At 55.4% G+C, this 17,066-nt stretch overlaps 2 protein-coding genes across 4 annotated transcripts; one reads left to right on the top strand and one right to left on the bottom strand.

Moving 5' to 3' along the window:
* Positions 1-202: 202 nt before the first annotated feature.
* PHETA2 (PH domain containing endocytic trafficking adaptor 2) lies at positions 203-5,078 on the bottom strand. Its single transcript, XM_082349696.1, is given in 4 exon segments — positions 203-1,659; positions 1,662-2,426; positions 3,242-3,325; positions 4,736-5,078. Coding segments are annotated over 2 exon segments (786 nt in total). The 5' UTR covers positions 2,422-2,426; positions 3,242-3,325; positions 4,736-5,078; the 3' UTR covers positions 203-1,633.
* Positions 5,079-6,687: 1,609 nt separating this feature from the next.
* NAGA (alpha-N-acetylgalactosaminidase) lies at positions 6,688-16,451 on the top strand. Of its 3 annotated transcripts, none has more exons than XM_082351440.1 (10): positions 6,688-7,281; positions 7,912-8,003; positions 8,809-8,944; positions 9,493-9,664; positions 10,534-10,711; positions 11,038-11,132; positions 11,895-12,056; positions 13,917-14,114; positions 15,212-15,355; positions 15,820-16,451. In XM_082351440.1, exons 2-10 carry the CDS (start codon positions 7,988-7,990, stop codon positions 15,952-15,954), a joined length of 1,236 nt encoding a protein of 411 aa, XP_082207566.1. In that variant the 5' UTR covers positions 6,688-7,281; positions 7,912-7,987; the 3' UTR covers positions 15,955-16,451. The 3 variants fall into 3 exon arrangements, with proteins under 3 accessions (XP_082207566.1, XP_082207565.1, XP_082207567.1); XM_082351439.1 differs by lacking the exon at positions 6,688-7,281 and adding an exon at positions 7,331-7,487; XM_082351441.1 differs by lacking the exon at positions 6,688-7,281 and adding an exon at positions 7,435-7,456.
* Positions 16,452-17,066: the final 615 nt, after the last annotated feature.

The following is a 17,066-nucleotide window of genomic DNA, read 5'->3' as shown; positions in this document are numbered from 1 at the left end:
AACTTCAAACTATTGTATTTTTTTTTTTAACAATTTAAAAATACAAATTTATTACTCGTGCTACTTGAATGATTTTGGAATTTTATTTCATGCCAAGGTATATGTTATGTATAGCTAAATGGAAAATATATCTGAAAAGGGGGGAAATGGGGGCTTTTACACAAACTGTCCAGGTGATTGCTAAAGTAAACTTGAGCCAAAATAAGTAATAAAAAACCATAATGTTTTAATCGTATAAAAAGCACTGTAACAATAGGAAAGATAACAAAAAGCCCATAGTGTCTGTGTATAAAACAAGACGCATCGGGGCCGTGGGGCTCCCATACAGGGCTGGGAAGGTGGCCCCTCTTCTTGGGAAACAGGCCTGGCTTCCTAGGAACTGGTCCAGGACCCTGGACGGCATGTCAGCCTCCTGGACTTAAGAGGCTCTGAGCCCAAGCCTCAAGCTCAGGCTGTCCAAGGCCCCAGTAAGGGAGAGAGGCTAAGAAGGGGGAGACTGTGTATATTGGAGTAGGGGGATGACTGGACCAGGCTCTGCATCTTCCATCCAGCCTCTGCCACCACACCCCTAGGCTATCAGGCTGATCTGGCCTCTGGCTCTGTCCAACCAGCCACTTTTCCTCTCAGAACAATCAATAAAGCAAATGCTTGGTGCCATGCTGGTGAGAGTAGGAACAAGAGGATCTTGGCAGGTACACACTGGGTGCCGAGCAAGACTGTGAACGAGTTCCTAGGGGGTTTCAGGATCAGGAACATCTCTCTGGGAGTCCAGCCAAGACAGAAGAGTTTATCACAGGGTGCCAGGAATCCTGTGCCCAAGCTCCTAGAATGCCCAGGACTGAAAACCAAAGTAAGAAACTGGCTTTCCCAGGGAGCCTCACTGCCTCCCCACTTCAGCTTCCTACTCGGCAGCTGAGGACAGAGTACAGGAAGGATTTCTGCTGACATATAAAAGCTACTGGCCCTCCTGGGGCAATGACCAAGCACTGTCTGTTGACAGGGCAGCCAGGGAAAGAAGATGGGGCCCTAACACTTTCGGAGCAGGATAAATCCCTCTTGACTGGCTAAGTGCCCTCTCCCTTCAAAGGGTCCTGTCCAAATTGCAGAGTGGGGGTCCCATGCCCAATCTTCTCATCACTCAGGATGAGCCGGGCCCCAGAAACCCCCATAACACAGTAAACCCACTTTTTCTGACAGTATCAGTCCCTCAAGCCAACACTGCAGTCAACTTCTGGTATTTATACAAGATTCCCCATGTTGGAAATTGTGTCTGTAGAATCGTGTGTAGGTGAAAGGCAGAGCGGTCTGTGGTCATGTAATATTCCCCACTTCCTCCATTTCATTAATATCCCCTGAGAGAGGGGCAGAGTCAGGAGACCTAGGTCTGTGCCTGCTGAGCAAGCCACCTCTCCTCTCTGGCCCTCAGGAAATAAAGGGGTTGAAAGTTAATGATTCCTCAGTCCCCTCTAGGCGTAAGGGTGGATTTGGAACCTGGAGCAAGCCTAAAAAGCAGGAAGGGGAGAACTCACATCCAACAGCAACTTCAGAAACCAGTAAACATTAAACTCTTGAAAAAGCACTGGCCCTGGTGTCCTGACCAGCAGGACAAGGGCTGAACCCGAAGGGCCCAGGCTCAGGGCCTATCTTGTTCCTCGCAGTCTGGCTGGCTCCCTGGGCACTCTGCAGCCACGCCCGCCTCAGCTCCATAATCTCCTGGCCATACCAGTCATGCAGAGTAGAGAAGCAGGAGGTCTCCGGGGACACAGGGCTCTGCCTCCTGCCTAGGAGGAGGCTGGCAGGGCCCTGCAACTCCCACTCGGCCAAGCCCCGCCCTGCTGGCCTGCTGACCCCTTCTTCCACCAAGCCCATAGGGCTGCAATCTCTGGAGAGGGAGTGACCATTCGCCAGGCCAAGAGACCAGTGGTCAGGAGCCTGGGGCTTACAGCGGCTGGGAATGGCCTTCCAGGATGAGTGGCGATGCAGGTCCAGGCTGTGGCGGGCATCACGCAACTGGCTCTCCAGCTCACGCACCACCAGGCGCATGTAGCCAAAGCTTGCCCTGGACAGTGCCTTCACCCAGGCCTCCTGGGCCGCTGGCCCATCTGCCGCGAGCAGGTGTGGGCGCACTCCAGGGGCGTCGAAGCGGATGGCAAAGGCAAACTCTTCAGGCACGGGAGCCTCGGCCAACTCCACTGTGCAGCCCTCCAGCACCACTAGGCTCAGTGGGGCCCGGCCCTCTCGACTCTCAAAGGAGAACAGCAGGTTGCCTTTAAGGACAAACCAGCACCTTCGGCCAGTGCCACTGGGGGTGGGTGGAGTCCCTGCGCCCCCCCAAGTGCGCAGGAAGCCTGCGTGGTCTGCTGGGGAGTCGCTCAGGGCGTAGTGGGCCACACTCCTCTCGTTCAGCTTCATGGCTCCCATAAGAACTGTGAGGTGAGAGAGGTGGAGACAGATCAGAGAGGGAGGCAGCCCTTGTGCCCCTGTGGGAAAAAGAGCACTGGCTCTGGAAAGACCTGGGCCCCAGGCCTGTGGGCTCTTCTCACTTGCTGTGCCCTGAGGCTCTCAGTGTTTTCCTCTGTGAAATGGGCTAGTCTCCCCTGCCTTTTCTCTCAAAGCGCTGTTGTGAGGATCATGCAAAAAACTGGACATCAGAGGACTCAGAGAAAAGGATAATGCGACTGTATCAGACCAGGAGGTATGGCAGGGCTTTGACACAGCTGTTTAAAACCCAAAGGAAAAGTCATCAGCTGAGCTGAAATGGACCCCAAACTCATAAAAACCATCGTGCTTAATTAAACCATCCCCTAATCTGAGGGCCCCTTAGCTCCAACCCTGAAGCCAAACATCCAGGGTTTCTGTGACCCCCGTGGACCCCTGCTGGCCTTTCATTTGTTAATGGCACAGCTGTCCTTTAGTAGCCTTCAGGGCCAGATAGGGCTGGGGTGGGGCAGGCCTGCCTCATTCCTCCATCAGTGTGGGTTCAGACAGGGACCTGCTCAGTAAATAAGAGCGAAGTACAAACACAGGGCATGATTGAGTAGGATCAACCTCAACCAATGAACGTTGGTGCCCCATAGGTCACAAGTGGCATCTCATCCAACTGTCCTCCTGACTCACAGAAAACTGAGGTCAGGACAGTGAAGGTGAACTGCCCACGGTCACATGGCCAGTGAGAAGCGGAGCTTGGTCTCCTGATTCCCTCACACCCTTTGGGGGCAAGTCTTGGCAATGACCCACTTACCAGCAGAGCTCACTGGGCAGGGGCAGGGGCCTCTCTTGTCTGGCCACACGGCTCAGCCCTTTGACCACGTGGTTTCCGGGGCACCTGCAAAAGAATTCTCAAACCCAGTCAACCCATCCTAAAGGATGAAAGCTCCTACTCAGGCTTTGGGGCCAAATGAAACCACCACCTCCTCCAGGAAGCTTTCCCTGACCCCTGATAATCGCCCCACCACCACCACCACCATCACGGGACCACCCAGGCCCTGCACTTATGAGCAATTTAAGGAGCTGAGTCCCATTGTCCTGATCATCACTCTTCAGACCTCATTGCCCTGCCCTCTAATGCTAGGTCAGAGTTAAATGCCCTCATAGCTTCTTGCTTTTCCCTTCTAGCACTTGTCACAGTTTATTTGTGGTCTTTAAGTAACGTAATCTGAGAGGCCTGTCCTGATCACCAAGGTGGTCTGATCTAAGGTGACCCAACTAGCACCCCCTCACTTCTGTTTTCATTTCCTTCATCCCGCAATGATCTCCTTTGTGTTTACACTGCTGTCCCCAGCCCCAGAAAGTCTAGGGCAGGACTGGGCTTGGCTCCCAGTGGAACCCCCAATATCCAGCCCCTTGCAGGGCTTGGGAAGGCCCTCTGAAAGGATTTGTTAAAATAACTGTGACTACAACAGTGGACAAAATAAAGTCTCTCCCTCCTGAAGCCTACATTTCAGCGGGGGAGACACGCTGTAAAAAAAAAAGACAAAAATAAATAATAATTAGTGAATTTTAAAATTAATTAAATAATAACGTAAGGACCGGTCTTGACAAGGGCTATGGAGTGAAGCAAGCAGGGTCCTGAGATGGGGAGGGGCCAGTCTCCGATGGTGGTCGAGGAGAAGGAGGGGGAGAACACAGATGTTTCCTCGAGGAGTGGCCTCAGCTCCGGGGCGCGGAGAGGGGATCCGAAGCCCACCGAACTGTCTCCGCACCCCCTCACAGGGACAGGCGTCTTCTCCTACCCACCTCCCCGCTCCGGGGATGCGAGGCCCGGACTTCAACCCCGGCGGGAAGCCGGTGCACCGCGTTTTTCTGAATTCTTTTGTTAGAGGAGCGGCGGGCTGGGGCGTGGGACCCACTGGCCGGTGGCCACCGCCGTGAGCCCCTAACCCGCTGTCGCCCTGAAACAGGGTGGCCTCACCAGGAACTCCTCGGCGAGCGCCGCAGACTCCGGGTGCGGCTGCCGCCTCGGTTTCCCCATCGCGCACGGAGCTGTCCCGCCACGTCCCCGCGGGCCACGCCCTCCCGGAGGCCGCCTCCTCCCGAGCCCGCCGGGCCCGCTCTCACCTCCGCGCCCCCGAAGCCCAGGAGGGCGACCCGCGGGGTGGGCTGCGGCCGCGGCCAGGGGCGATTCCGGCTCGGGACCCCACGCCTCCGCCCGCGCCGCTAACTTGGCCACGGGAGCGAAAGACCCCGGTTGGGCGGCTCGAGTTACCGCCCCCGCCCCTCCCCGCCCACGACTCACTAGGCCTCGCGATCCGCGAAGCCGCCCCGCGATCCATGCCCGAGGGAAACTGAGGCCCGACAGGCCGTGACCCGCCTGAGCCACAGTGCTGGTCAGTGGCGGGAGGCCTCGAACGCAGAGTCCCACCTCAGGCCGTCCGGGGCCCTCGGACCCAGTCCACCTCCCAGAGAACTCGGAGACCTTCCCTTCCCCCCTCCAGTCCCCCTCTCCCCGCCCGGCCCACTTCTCCCGCAGAGCCAAGCCTGGGACGGCCTCGGCCCAGACGCCTCCTCTGGGCGGGCTCCTATCCAGCCCGCGAGGCCCGGCCCAGCTTCCCAGCCACCCAACCCGGCCCCTGGAGTCGCCGGGCCTCTGCTTCTGGGGATTATCCATTTCTGCTTCCGCCACTCCCGCCGGCCTGAAACGCAACTTCAGCGGCCAGACTCTGCCTGGAGTCAGTCGACAGCTAGGCCTGCAGTGAAGGTTTCAGGAGTGCACAACCAAACGCAGGAGGCTAGGGTTTCCCAACAGCCCTGGAAACCGGTGAGCTCAGAACATCTGCCCATGAATTTGCTGGTTCCCGCGTCAGAGTTCTGCCCTTGCAGTTCCTGCAGCCTAGAATGCTCTTCCTTCTCAACCCTACCCCTCGGCTCTAACTCCTCAGGGCTCCTTCACATCATTTAGGTCTCAGCTCAAATGTCCCCTCCCTGGCCATGAGAAAGTAGCCTACCTGCAGGTCTCTGTCACATCCCTGGGTTGTATTTTCATTATAGCACTTATAAAAAAAGCTTCCCTACATTCATGCTTTTATTTCCTGTTTATTATGTCTCCCCCATTAACTTTTATTCAGTTAATAATAGAAACCATGGGCTTCCCTGGTGGCGCAGTGGTTAAGAATCCACCTGCCAATGCAGGGGACATGGGTTTGAGACCTGGTCCGGGAAGATCCCACATGCCGCAGAGCAACTAAGCCAGTGCACCACAACTACTGAGCCCGCGAGCCACAACTACTGAAGCCTGCGCGCCTAGAGCCCATGCTCTGCAACAAGAGAAGCCACCACAATGAGAAGCCCGTGCACCGCAATGAAGAGTAGCCCCCGCTCGACACAACTAGAGAAAGCCTGCCCACAGCAAGGAAGACCCAAGGCAGCCAAAAAATAAAATAAATAAATAAAAAATAGAAACCATAATAAATGTGTTAGAAGGCAATAAATTTTGTGGAAAATACAGAGCAGGGGCAAGGAGACTGGGAGTTGGGGGAGTAGGGTGGTTGCAATTTTAAAAAGAATGGTCAGGGTAGGGCTCACTGAGAAGGTGACATTTGGGAAATACTTGAAGGAAATGAGGGAGCCAGTCGTGCCAAAATCTGGAGGAAGAGTATTCCAGGCAGATGGAACAGCTAGTGCAACGGCCCAGAGGCCTGTTGTGTTTGAGGAACTGCAAGGGCGGGGAGGGGGCAGGGAGGAGCAGCAGGAGGTGGGGTCAGAATGTGCGGCTTGGGGCTTTGTAAATCTGCGAGAGCTGATACTCCAGGCTGAAATGAACACGGTCTTGAGCTATGTTTTAAAGCAGCGGTCCCCAACCTTTTTGTCACCAGGGACCGGTTTCGCGGAAGACAATTTACCCACGGAAGTGGGGAGCGGGGGCGGTGGGGGGATGGTTCAGGCGGCAATGCGAGAGACAGGGAGCGGCAGATGAAGCTTCACATGCTTGCCCGCCGCTCACCTCCTGCTGTGCGTCCTGGTTCCTAACAGCCCGTAGACCGATACCGGTCCGCGGCCCGAGGGTTGAGGACCCCTGTTTTAAAGGATTTCTCTGGCTGCTAAGGAGAGAATAAATGTGGGTGGAAGCAGACCGGTGAGGAGGCTGCTGGAGTAATCCAGGCAAGATGTGATGGGGGCTGGGAGAGTAGAGAGAGGTGGCCAAATTCAGGATGGGTTTTAAAGGTAGAGAGTGCAAGGTTTGCAGAGAGGTTGGATGTAGGGAGTGAGGGAAAGAGGAGGCAAGGAGGACTCCAACGTTTTGGCCTGAGCACCTGGAAGGAGAGTTGCCATTACCTGAGATATGGAAGTGGCAGGTGTCTGGGGCCAGTTATGTTTGAGATGCCCAGTGATCATCCAAGTGAAGGTGCCAAGAATGAAGTGCTTGGTACCTAGCGGTTGCTCAATAAGTATTTGATGAATGAAAGAGGAAGGAATATGCAAAGTGCCTGGATAAGAATAATGGGTGGTCCAAGTGTCAGGTAGGGAAGGAGGGTCTCCTGGCTTTGAAAGAGCTGTGTCCTCCACCTGGTTTGCTTTCTCCCACCCATCCTCCTCGTGGTGCCTATTCATCTTCCACTACTGTTTGTGAGCGGCTTACTACGGGCCCTGCTTCAGGGCATTCTCCCATTTTTCTTAAAAAAGCCCTCAGCAGGTATTCACGCCACAGCTATTTATTGAGCGTCATCTACAGTGCACTATCCTCGCCTTCAGGGAACCCAGCAGAGGTGAAAGGACTAGCTTCACGTGAAGCCGCGGTTGGCTCGTGCCTGCCTCGGGGGCGCGCAGAGCCGGAGCTCGAAGGAGGTGGGGCTTTGGGAGGTTCCGAGGGCTTACTGGGCCGGTAGAGGGCGGGGCGGGACGTTGCTAGGGGGATTCTGTTAGGTTCTCCGGGGAAGGTTAGCCGCAGTGAGGCCCCGCCCTTCTGGAACGCCAGAGGCGAATCAGGTGACTGAGGTGGTGGCTGGTTCCGGAGACCGAGGCAGGCGGCAGTTCCGCGGGAGTTGGAAGGGGTGAGTGTCAAATGTGGACGACTCTGGTTGGGGTCCCCGTGCTGGGCCGCTGGGCCTGCGGTCTTTGGGGACGAGGGGCGGCAACCCAGACTCGGAGGGAATGCGGAGCCTGGTCCCGGCCCGCCGCTTCCGTTCTTCCTGGGCGTCCTCGAGCCTGTCGCTGCCTCTCTCTGACCCCAGTCTGGCAGAGGGCCGCCCTTGGGCGCTCGGGGTTCCCAGCAGTGCAGAGAGGGTGCGGTCTAACGTCCAAGATGCCTTGTTTAGTATTTCCTCAGGAAGAACCCAGGCTCGGGGAAGTGATGGCTGGGGGGGGGGCGGAGCTGTGAGAGGGCGTGGGGACCCAGTGTGGGATCCACACCCAAGGTTAAGGGCTGCAGGGCTAGCCAGGCAGTAGTGACCCCAGTGCTTTTCTAACGTTTCTTAGCTTCCAAAGCCCAACATATAAAGCTGGTAAAAGCAGAGCAGATCTGGTCAGGTCCTGAGACGCTGAGTCCAGAGCGATGTTGCTGAAGACAGGTACCTACACGGACGGGGGTGGCTTTGGGAGGGTAGGTGACCAGTTGGGGGTGGGAGCTACCTGGAGGAAGTTCCAGTCCTGTGGTGTCTGGGCCTCCTTCCCTGATGTGGGTGTGTGGGGAGACATGTTCCTCTCTCATTCTTGGAAGTGGGCCAGGAAAGGAGGAGGTGCTCCCCACCTAGGAATCAGTTCCCCTCCAAAGGGGCCTCTTCCCTGCTCACCCCCTCTACCCCAAAGCACAGAGGCCCTATCTTATTAACATCAACATGTAATGAGAACAGCCCTGTAAAGTCAGTACAGTGATTCCATCTTGCAGATAAAGAAACTGAGGCCCTAGAGGGAAAGTGAGCTGGCTGGGTGCAGGTCCAACCAGCTGACCTCTTAAGCCCTTCTGAAGCCTCTTGGGTGTCTCTGGAGAACAAAGAGCCCTGGATGGGACTCAGGAGACCTGGCTACAGTGTACTGTCAAGTTCTGTGTGAATGGAGTGGGAGGAGCTGGTCAGGGTGTAGAAAGAATATGACCTCAGGTGTTAGTTTTTGATGATTCCAGCACTGCTGTGGTAACAGCACAGTGGGAATCTGGGCCTCAAACACATCGCCCCACCCCAGGCACCGTCTGGCCCACTCACAGCACTCCTGGAGCCAGGAGTTGCAGGAAGAGCCCATTCCACCTGAAGCGCGAGAGTCTACTTCCCCTAATGCGCAGGCCAGCAGCCTCTGCAGGGCTGGGCAACATATGGATGGGGTGGGGTGAGGGCTGGAGCTATAGGAGCCACTCACAGTTATCCTTCCAACCCGCTGCAGTGCTCTTGCTGGCCTTGGTGGCCCAGGTGCTGGTTCTGGAGAATGGGCTCCTGCGGAGGCCACCCATGGGCTGGCTGGCCTGGGAACGCTTCCGCTGCAACACTGACTGTAACGAGGACCCAAAGAACTGCATCAGGTGAGTAGGGTCTGCACCACCCGACAGGCTTGCCTAGGGCCCTCACAGAGTGGGAGCAGGGAGTGGGGGTCAGCTAGGAAAGAGGGCAGGGTTAGAGCCCCCCATCCCAGAGAGAAAGCAACCAGAGGTGACTTTTGAGACCTCTGACACTCAGCTTCATGACCAGCTTGGGGCCTCTGTGGTGACCTCAGGCCTGTGGGGCAGGGACCCTGTGGTAGATGCAGCCCCTGAGATAATGGAAAGGAGAGAACAGTTAAGAGCCAGGCCAGACCCCACGTGCTTCCCACTGGCCCAGTCCTGCTTCTTGGCTTGGGGGCCAAATCACTCCTCTTGCTCTACCCTGCTCATGGCTCATGACATAATCCTTGGTATCCCTTACACTTGTTACCTGGCTTAGTCTTCAGCTGACAGCAAGGCCATGGTACTTGTAGGCCGGATTCACACTCAGAGCATCTAAGAAGTTTGAAAAGCTCTGAGGAAGGTGGGGTGGGGTTAAGGTTAGGCCTGTGCTGGGCCACTGAGCAGCCCTGTCCCCTACCCCTCGCCAGTGAGCGGCTCTTCATGGAGATGGCTGACCGGCTGGCACAGGATGGATGGCGGGACCTGGGCTACGTATACCTTAACATCGATGACTGCTGGATTGGTGGACGTGACGCCAAAGGCAACCTGGTGCCTGATCCCAAGCGCTTCCCCAACGGCATGGCCTTCCTGGCAGACTATGTGAGCCCCACCCCAGCCCTGCCCCTTGGCCTGGGGGCCAGACCACTCTTTCCACCCCATCCGACTTAGGGCTCATTTCTATAATCCCTGCTTGAGAACTCACAGTCTGGTGGAGGAAATAGATTCATGGACAGGTAGTTTTGACCCACTGTAGTGGGTGAGAGCAAGGAAGGACATCTTATTCAGCCTGGGATTTCAGGAAGGTTCTCTGGAGGAAGCAATTCTTGAGCTGATACCGGAGAGATGGCATTCAAGGCAGAGGGAATGGCAGAAGCAAATGCTTAGAGGCCAGAAACAGCCCATGCAAGGTGTGTGTGTTGGAGGGAGGGGAAGTATCATGGTTGGCAGAGGCCAGGCCAGCAAACTGAGACCCTTTCCTTTGGGCTTTAGGGAGTCATTGAAGGTATGTATGTATGTATGTATGTATGTATGTATGTATGTATTTATTTATTTATTTATTATTTTAAATTAATTAATTTATTTTTGGCTGCGTTGGGTCTTCGTTGCTGTGTGCAGGCTTTCTCTAGTTGCGGTGAGCGGGGGCTACTCTTTGTTGGGTGCGCAGGCTTCTCATTGTGGTGGCTTCTCTTGTTGCAGAGTGCGGGCTCTAGGCTCGTGAGCTTCAGTACTTGTGGCATGCGGGCTCAGTAGTTGTGGCTCACGGGCTGGCTTAATTGCTCCGCAGCATGTGGGATCTTCCGGGACCAGGGCTCGAACCCGTGTCCCCTGCATTGGCAGGCAGATTCTTAACCACTGCGTCACCAGGGAAGTCCCATCATTGAAGGTTTTAATGGGGCCTGGTCAGATATGCCTGGGAGGCGGCTCCTTGAGGTCCTGCCTGAGCCCAGTGTGTTCTCAACCCCCCACAGGCTCATTCCCTGGGCCTGAAGCTGGGCATCTACGGGGACATGGGCAACTTCACCTGCATGGGTTACCCAGGCACCACGCTAGACAAGGTGGTCCAGGATGCTCAAACCTTCGCCAAGTGGAAGGTGGACATGCTGAAGCTGGATGGCTGCTTCTCAACCCCCGAGGAACGGGCCGAGGGTGGGTCCCACAACTGGCTGGGGGCCATGAGGTAGACAGGGAGGGGTGGCCATGGAGGGCCCCGCAGTGCCCATCTGTCTGTATGGTCCCTAGGGGGTAGCGTTTCCCAATTCCCTTCACCCAGGGCCTAGGGGGATCTTGGCTCCCAGACTCCCTAAAGATGGGATGGTACCATGCCCTACCCGGGAAGTGTTTGCAGCTCTGGGTACAGGGGAAGCACCTCCTTGAACCGTAGTTTCCTCCCATTTGGTGGGAGGTTTGGGCTGAGGCCCCAGATTTCATCTTGTGTCTCTTCATCCTAAAACGTGAGGGTTGGACTTCTCCAGGGTACCCCAAGATGGCTGCTGCCCTGAATGCCACAGGCCGCCCCATCGCCTTCTCCTGCAGTTGGCCAGCCTACGAAGGGGGCCTCCCCCCACAGGTAAGCCGTTCTGTGCACCCATTCTGTGCAATGCTCCTCATACCCAGGAATCCTGGCCTTCTGTGCAGTCAGGGCTCGTCTCATCATAGTTGCTCACATGCTGATTTGTAGGTCTAGGAAAGGGTCATAAGTACCTGAGGGGGCCTGAGGCAGCCCAGGGTCTTAGAGGAGACACTTGTCAGGTGGGCTGAAGGGATGGGTATCCAAGGCATGGGAACCATATGTCATGTGCTGACACAGCACCCAACAAGCAGTCAGAATCCTGGGTTTTGCCGAGTAGGCTAGGAGATCCAGAAGGCTGGTGAGGCCAGGCAGGCGGGGCCTAGCCTCTGAAAGGCCTTGTGGGCATCTCACCAGGGACCCTTCAGCATGTAGGGTGCTAGAAAGGGTGGAATCAGACTTGCAGACTGGAGGGAGAACCCTGGCAGAGGGTGGGACTCACTGAGAGAACACGGAGGTGGGTGTGTGGTAGGGAAGGTTATGAGTACACCAGCCTGGGTCCATACCCTGGGCTTGGCCCCAGCTGGCATGAGAGGGAGGGGTAGGCTTCTGGCACCAGCGCGCATGGAGGAGAGGCCTGGGCAGCCCCAGAGCAGAGCCACTCCCTCCGAGGCCTTCCTCATCCTGAACATGCTCAAGGTCTGTTCTCTTCCCCCTTCCCTACCCTCTGTGTCTCCTGCTGAGGCTCCCCAGCCCCTGTGCAGGGCCCCAGGCAGCAGAGTGTGACTCTGCTGTTGGACTCTGCCTTCCCCCCAAATCCAGGTGAACTACACTCTGCTGGCGGACATCTGCAACCTCTGGCGCAACTATGACGACATCCAGGACTCCTGGAGGAGCGTGCTCTCCATCCTGGACTGGTTTGTGACCCACCAGGACATTCTGCAGCCGGTGGCAGGCCCTGGGCACTGGAACGACCCAGACATGGTACCAGCATGGAGGGGGATGGCCCAAGGCCCACTGCCCTATGCTGTCTTCCTGGATGCTCATTGCCAGGTTCTAGATCAGCATCTCAGAAACGTGTCCTTGAACCAGCCGTGCTGGACTTGCCTTGGGGGCTTACAATTCTGTTCCCAGGGCCCCACCCCACCTCTTGGCTCAGAATGTTCAGAGAGGGCCTGGGAATGCCCATTGTTAACAGTCTTCCCAGGCGGTTCTGATGTGTCTTGAAACTTGATCTGTAGTGACTCTTGTGTAAGACACTATTCCTCCGTAGGGTGAAGATCACAAACAGTCCACACTCTCTTGCCATTCCCTCCTTAGACGCTTTGCCAGGTCTGCCTCTGACCCCTCTTTCAATGCTCCGTAGTGTTACTCTCCACAGGCAGAACTGGCCTCTCATACCTACCTCACTCATAGCCCTGATCACTTAAATTTCTTTGCAATTTATCTTACAGTTTTATAGCTATCTCTTCATTTAGTCTACGAGTATTTACTGTCAGTGATGATTATAATAATTACAAATACTAGGCCAGATGGAGAGGTGCCTGGAGAAACAGAAATTGACCTGCTTTAGAGTTCCAGCTCCAGCTCTGCCGCTTACCTTGGGCACGTGACTTAATTTTTTCTGTGACTCAGCTTTGTCAATTGGAAAATGGAAATAATAATAGTAGCTACTATATATATAGGGTTGTTTTGAGGGTTCAAAGGACCCTTTGTTTTTATTTTATTTTATTTTATTTTTTTAAAATTATTTATTTATTTATTATTTTTGGCTGTGTTGGGTCTTTGTTTCTGTGCGAGGGCTTTTCTCTAGTTGCGGCAAGTGGGGGCCACTCTTCATCGCGGTGCGCGGGCTTCTCACTATTGCGGCCTCTCCTGCTGCGGAGCATAGGCTCCAGACGCACAGGCTCAGCAGTTGTGGCTCACGGGCCTAGCCGCTCCGCGGCACGCGGGATCCTCCCAGACCAGGGCTCGAACCCGTGTCCCCTGCATCGGCAGGCAGACTCTCAACCACTGTGCCACAAGGGAAGCCCCTGTTTTATTTTTTTTTTAGGCCAGCGCATGGCTGATATTGCAAACAGGACTCAGCTTCCTGGGGTTGGGGGGGAGCTGACCTTCACTGACCTACTAGGCACCAGGCCCAGGGCCAAGTACTTTTTTAAAAATTATTTTATTTTTTGGCCATGCCACACGGCATGCGGGATCTTAGTTCCCTGACCAGGGATCAAACCCGCTCCCCCTGCAGTGGGAGCAAGGAGTCCTAACTGCTGGACCACCAGGGAAGTCCCCAAAAGGATGACCCTTTAAATGCTTGGCATGGTTTGGCACATATACAGTGCTTAGTTAAATTGGTGTCACTAAGTACACAACAGTGTTGAGTTAGCAATAATCGTTTGTGTCCTGTTGGTGTATTGGTTGCCCTGGGGACAGGAGTGCCCATTGGTGTAGTCAGCTGTCGTTAGGGCAGGTGGGTGGCTAGTGGCAGGAGCAAAGACTCTGTCCAGGTCTGGTTTACTACCATCCTGGCTGTATTTCTTGACTTGCATATTCCAGTTTATAAACGCTTTTGGCAACAGGATCCATTGGATCCTCTGAACAACCTGTGACATGGTCAGAGCATATTATCACCCCTATATTCTTGATGGAAGAAGAAACCTGAGGCTCTGAAAAGTGACCTGACCCACCCCAAGGCCACGCTGCTGGGGAATGGTGTTTGCAGAACCAGGACCCACACCTGGCCGTCCTCCCCCATCTCTGTCTTCTCTTGCTACAAGTTTAGGGTTGGTCCGCACGCCCACCGCCCTGAAGAGGGCAGAGCTGAGCAATCCTCTTTTCTGCCCCCAGTTGCTCATTGGGAACTTTGGCCTCAGCTTCGAGCAAGCCCGGGCCCAGATGGCCCTGTGGACGGTGCTGGCGGCCCCCCTCTTCATGTCCACGGACCTGCGTACCATCTCCGCCCAGAACATGGACATTCTGCAGAATCCACTCATGATCAAAATCAACCAGGATCCCTTAGGCATCCAAGGACGCAGGATTCTCAAGGTACTGGGGGTGTGGGAGCAAGGAAGGGAGGCTGAGAGACTGGGCTCCCCTGGAAACAAGTCTGCAGGCCAGAGGTTCAGGGGTCGGGACTGGGCCTCTGAAATCCGCTCAATCCCTCGTAGTTGCATTCAGTCGAAGTCTCTACTGGGAGCTGCTTCGACTGTCCCTCACTTCCCTGGGTAAGAGCAGGGCCAGAGCAGGACAGCTCGTGGGATTTGGGGAAGGGAGACATCACCACAGGTGCACACGGGATCAGTGTGGCCCCTCGGTTTGGAACTGCAAGACTTCTGCACAAGTCTGTGAGGGCTGGCAGAGAACTAGGGCTTGCCTTCAGAGTTTAGGAGTTGTTTGAGCCATGGAGGACAACTACTAACTAGTTCTAGTGTATACTAGTTGTTGAGCACCTACTGTGTGCTAGACATTCTAGATAGATTTTCTCAGAAGGTCGATGCTCCTTCCCTGTTTTACAAATGAGGAAACTTAGACTTGAAGAGTCTCAGTAACTTTATACCAAGGCCACACAATTGGTAAGTGGTACAACAGGACTAGATGCCAATAGTGTAACCTCAAAGCTTGTGCTCGTTGCCCAGATCCTTGCCTCTCTAGTAAAAGGAAATCTACACCAATATAGAAGGCACCTGCTGAACTGGTGATGCCCAGAGGTGATAACTAATCCTGCCAGAGGGGCTGATGGTGGAGCCAGGCCCAGGGGCCTTCTGGAGGCTGTGGCTTCACCCTCCTGGCTGCTCAGGGCAGAGCTCATCGTTCTAACTGGACGGTGCCAGGGGCTGTCCACGTCTGTCTCTCCCGTAATCCTGTAAGCTCTCTGAGGCAAGACCTCATGCAGCATTTATCTGTGTCCTGGCCTGGGGCCTGGCACAGAGTAAGTGTCGGGGAGCATCTGCTGAGTCAGGGAAGGAAGAAAGGAAGGTGGAGTTAGACGAGTTGGGTGCTGGAGGGCTGTGGTTTCCCCTCCAAGCTTCTGCCTGACACGGAACTGTGGGCTGGCGAGACCCAGAGCTCAAGGGAGGGTTGGGAAGGGAGCTTCAGGGCCTGATGAGCAGGGACCCCAGCCAGTAGCCATCTTCTGCGCCCAGGAGAAATCCCACATTGAAGTGTACGTGCGGCCCCTGGCCAATGAGGCCAGCGCCATAGTCTTCTTCAGCCGCAGGACAGATATGCCGTATCACTACTGGACCTCCCTCGCCCGGCTGAACTTCTCCAGCTCCAAGGTGTATGAGGTGAGCGCCCTGCTACCTGCAGCGCTTTGGGTTTCCCTGAGGGTGTTGCTGGGTCCTCACGCACACAGGGGCCCCTTCACTCACACACCGTCCCCTAAGCCGTGGGCCTTGGGTCCTCTGGCTGGTGCTGTGCTCTGCACTGGTGTTTTCAAGCTACACAAACGAACTACCGTGTGTAAATGAGTCCCGTCAGCCCCTGAGGCCGCGTGTTTCCCCTCTTCAGTCTTGCTGGCACATTTCTCAGGTTCTTGGTGGGCTGGGCCCTCACCACTGCCAGTACTTGGGCATCTGTTGGCTTTGCCAGAGGGGAAGTGATGGGGACTCAGGCTCCCACTTCTGTAGGGCATGCTGGAGGCTCAACACAGGCCAAAGTCCAGGCTCTTACATCCCCTTGGCTGGCGGGTGGGGGGTTGTCCCTGTGCAGCCATTCTTAGGGTGGCATAATGCTGTCCTCCCCCCTGCAGGCCCAGAACGTCTACACAGGTGACATCATCAGTGGCCTCCAGGATAAAACCAACTTCACATTGATCATCAACCCTTCCGGGGTGGTGATGTGGTACCTGTATCCTATCAGGAAGCTGGGGACGCCCCAGCAGTGAGGAGCTGGGACGTGTGACAGGCTGTGGCAGCACCACTGAGCCCAGACCACGGAGGTTCCACGTGCTGAGGGCCAGTAGGTGGGGTCCTCTGCTACCCATCAGACCCAAAGTGCAATCTCAGGGCCGGGTTCTACGCCCTGCACAAGTGTGAGCTCTCTTGGAAACTTGCCTTCGGGAGACTTCCTGTGGCCTTTCTGGCCTCTACCTCATCTGTACAGCCCCACGGATGTTGCTGAACAACTCGGCCAGCCTCCCCAGCCCCCATAGGCAGAGGCACCGATACTTGTCAGGATTCTAGTCTCTGACCTTCTTTTTACTGACTCTGAAATCAGGATTTGGAATTTTCTTAAAATTAGGAGTGGAGCTCTGACCTCTTGTCGGGAAGTCCCATGAATTATGTGATTGACTTTCCTGCCCGGAGAAGGCCTTATAGGCTGACACTGCCTGAGAGTGACCTTGGTTCCTTCGGGTCACCAATAAAGCTATTCTTTAGTCAAGTAGTTGTAATATGGACCTGGGGCCATGGGCTGGTCAGGTGGGGGACTCTGGGTGGCACTACACAAGGTGCTGGTTTCAGATTTCACCTCACATGGAAGATGTATGGCCTCTTCTGGCCCCTCATTCCACAGCGACCTGCAGATTGTACTTCTGGCCGTGCCAGGCTTGCGTCCCACCCCGGTTATCCCTGCTGTGCCCAGCATCATGGTGGTGGTAACAGCACAGTGAGGCGGACTAGTGATGGTCCCAGGCCCTCTTCCCCACCCCATTCAGATGTTACAGGGTCTGCCAGCCACTGCCCCCACTCAGCAGCCCCTCTGCTGCACAGTGAAAGGCCCTTGACCTGCTAAGGAACGTTGTGTTACTGTCTTCGGCCTCTTTCAGCTCCTCTCCCCCTTTCTGACAGGGCTTCGCGCAGTGACGCTCCTGGGCTGGGTGCAGCCGAGGGCAGTCAGCTCTGCCTTTCTCCCACAGGGCTTGTATAGCTTGTCCTCTGCCCACCAGTGCCCCCAGCTCCTCCCTTAGTTTCTCCTCTCCTAACCTGGCTGCAGAGGAGTTTCAAATCCCCCAGCTATGTCCAAAGAAAGGTCCAGGGGCTCTTTGTGTCTTAAAAT

This window comes from Balaenoptera borealis (assembly GCF_965194805.1).
Source record: "Balaenoptera borealis genome assembly, chromosome: 13".
Taxonomy (NCBI): domain Eukaryota; kingdom Metazoa; phylum Chordata; class Mammalia; order Artiodactyla; family Balaenopteridae; genus Balaenoptera; species Balaenoptera borealis.
The sequence above is the reverse complement of the archived record's forward strand: the minus strand, read 5'-3'. Positions and strand labels throughout refer to the sequence as shown.

Excerpts from the sequence above, each read along its gene's own strand:
- NAGA (XM_082351440.1), top strand. Across the intron at positions 8,945-9,492 it reads GACCCAAAGAACTGCATCAG|TGAGCGGCTCTTCATGGAGA; the intron begins GTGAGTAGGGTC and ends ACCCCTCGCCAG. Across the intron at positions 15,356-15,819 it reads CCAGCTCCAAGGTGTATGAG|GCCCAGAACGTCTACACAGG; the intron begins GTGAGCGCCCTG and ends TCCCCCCTGCAG.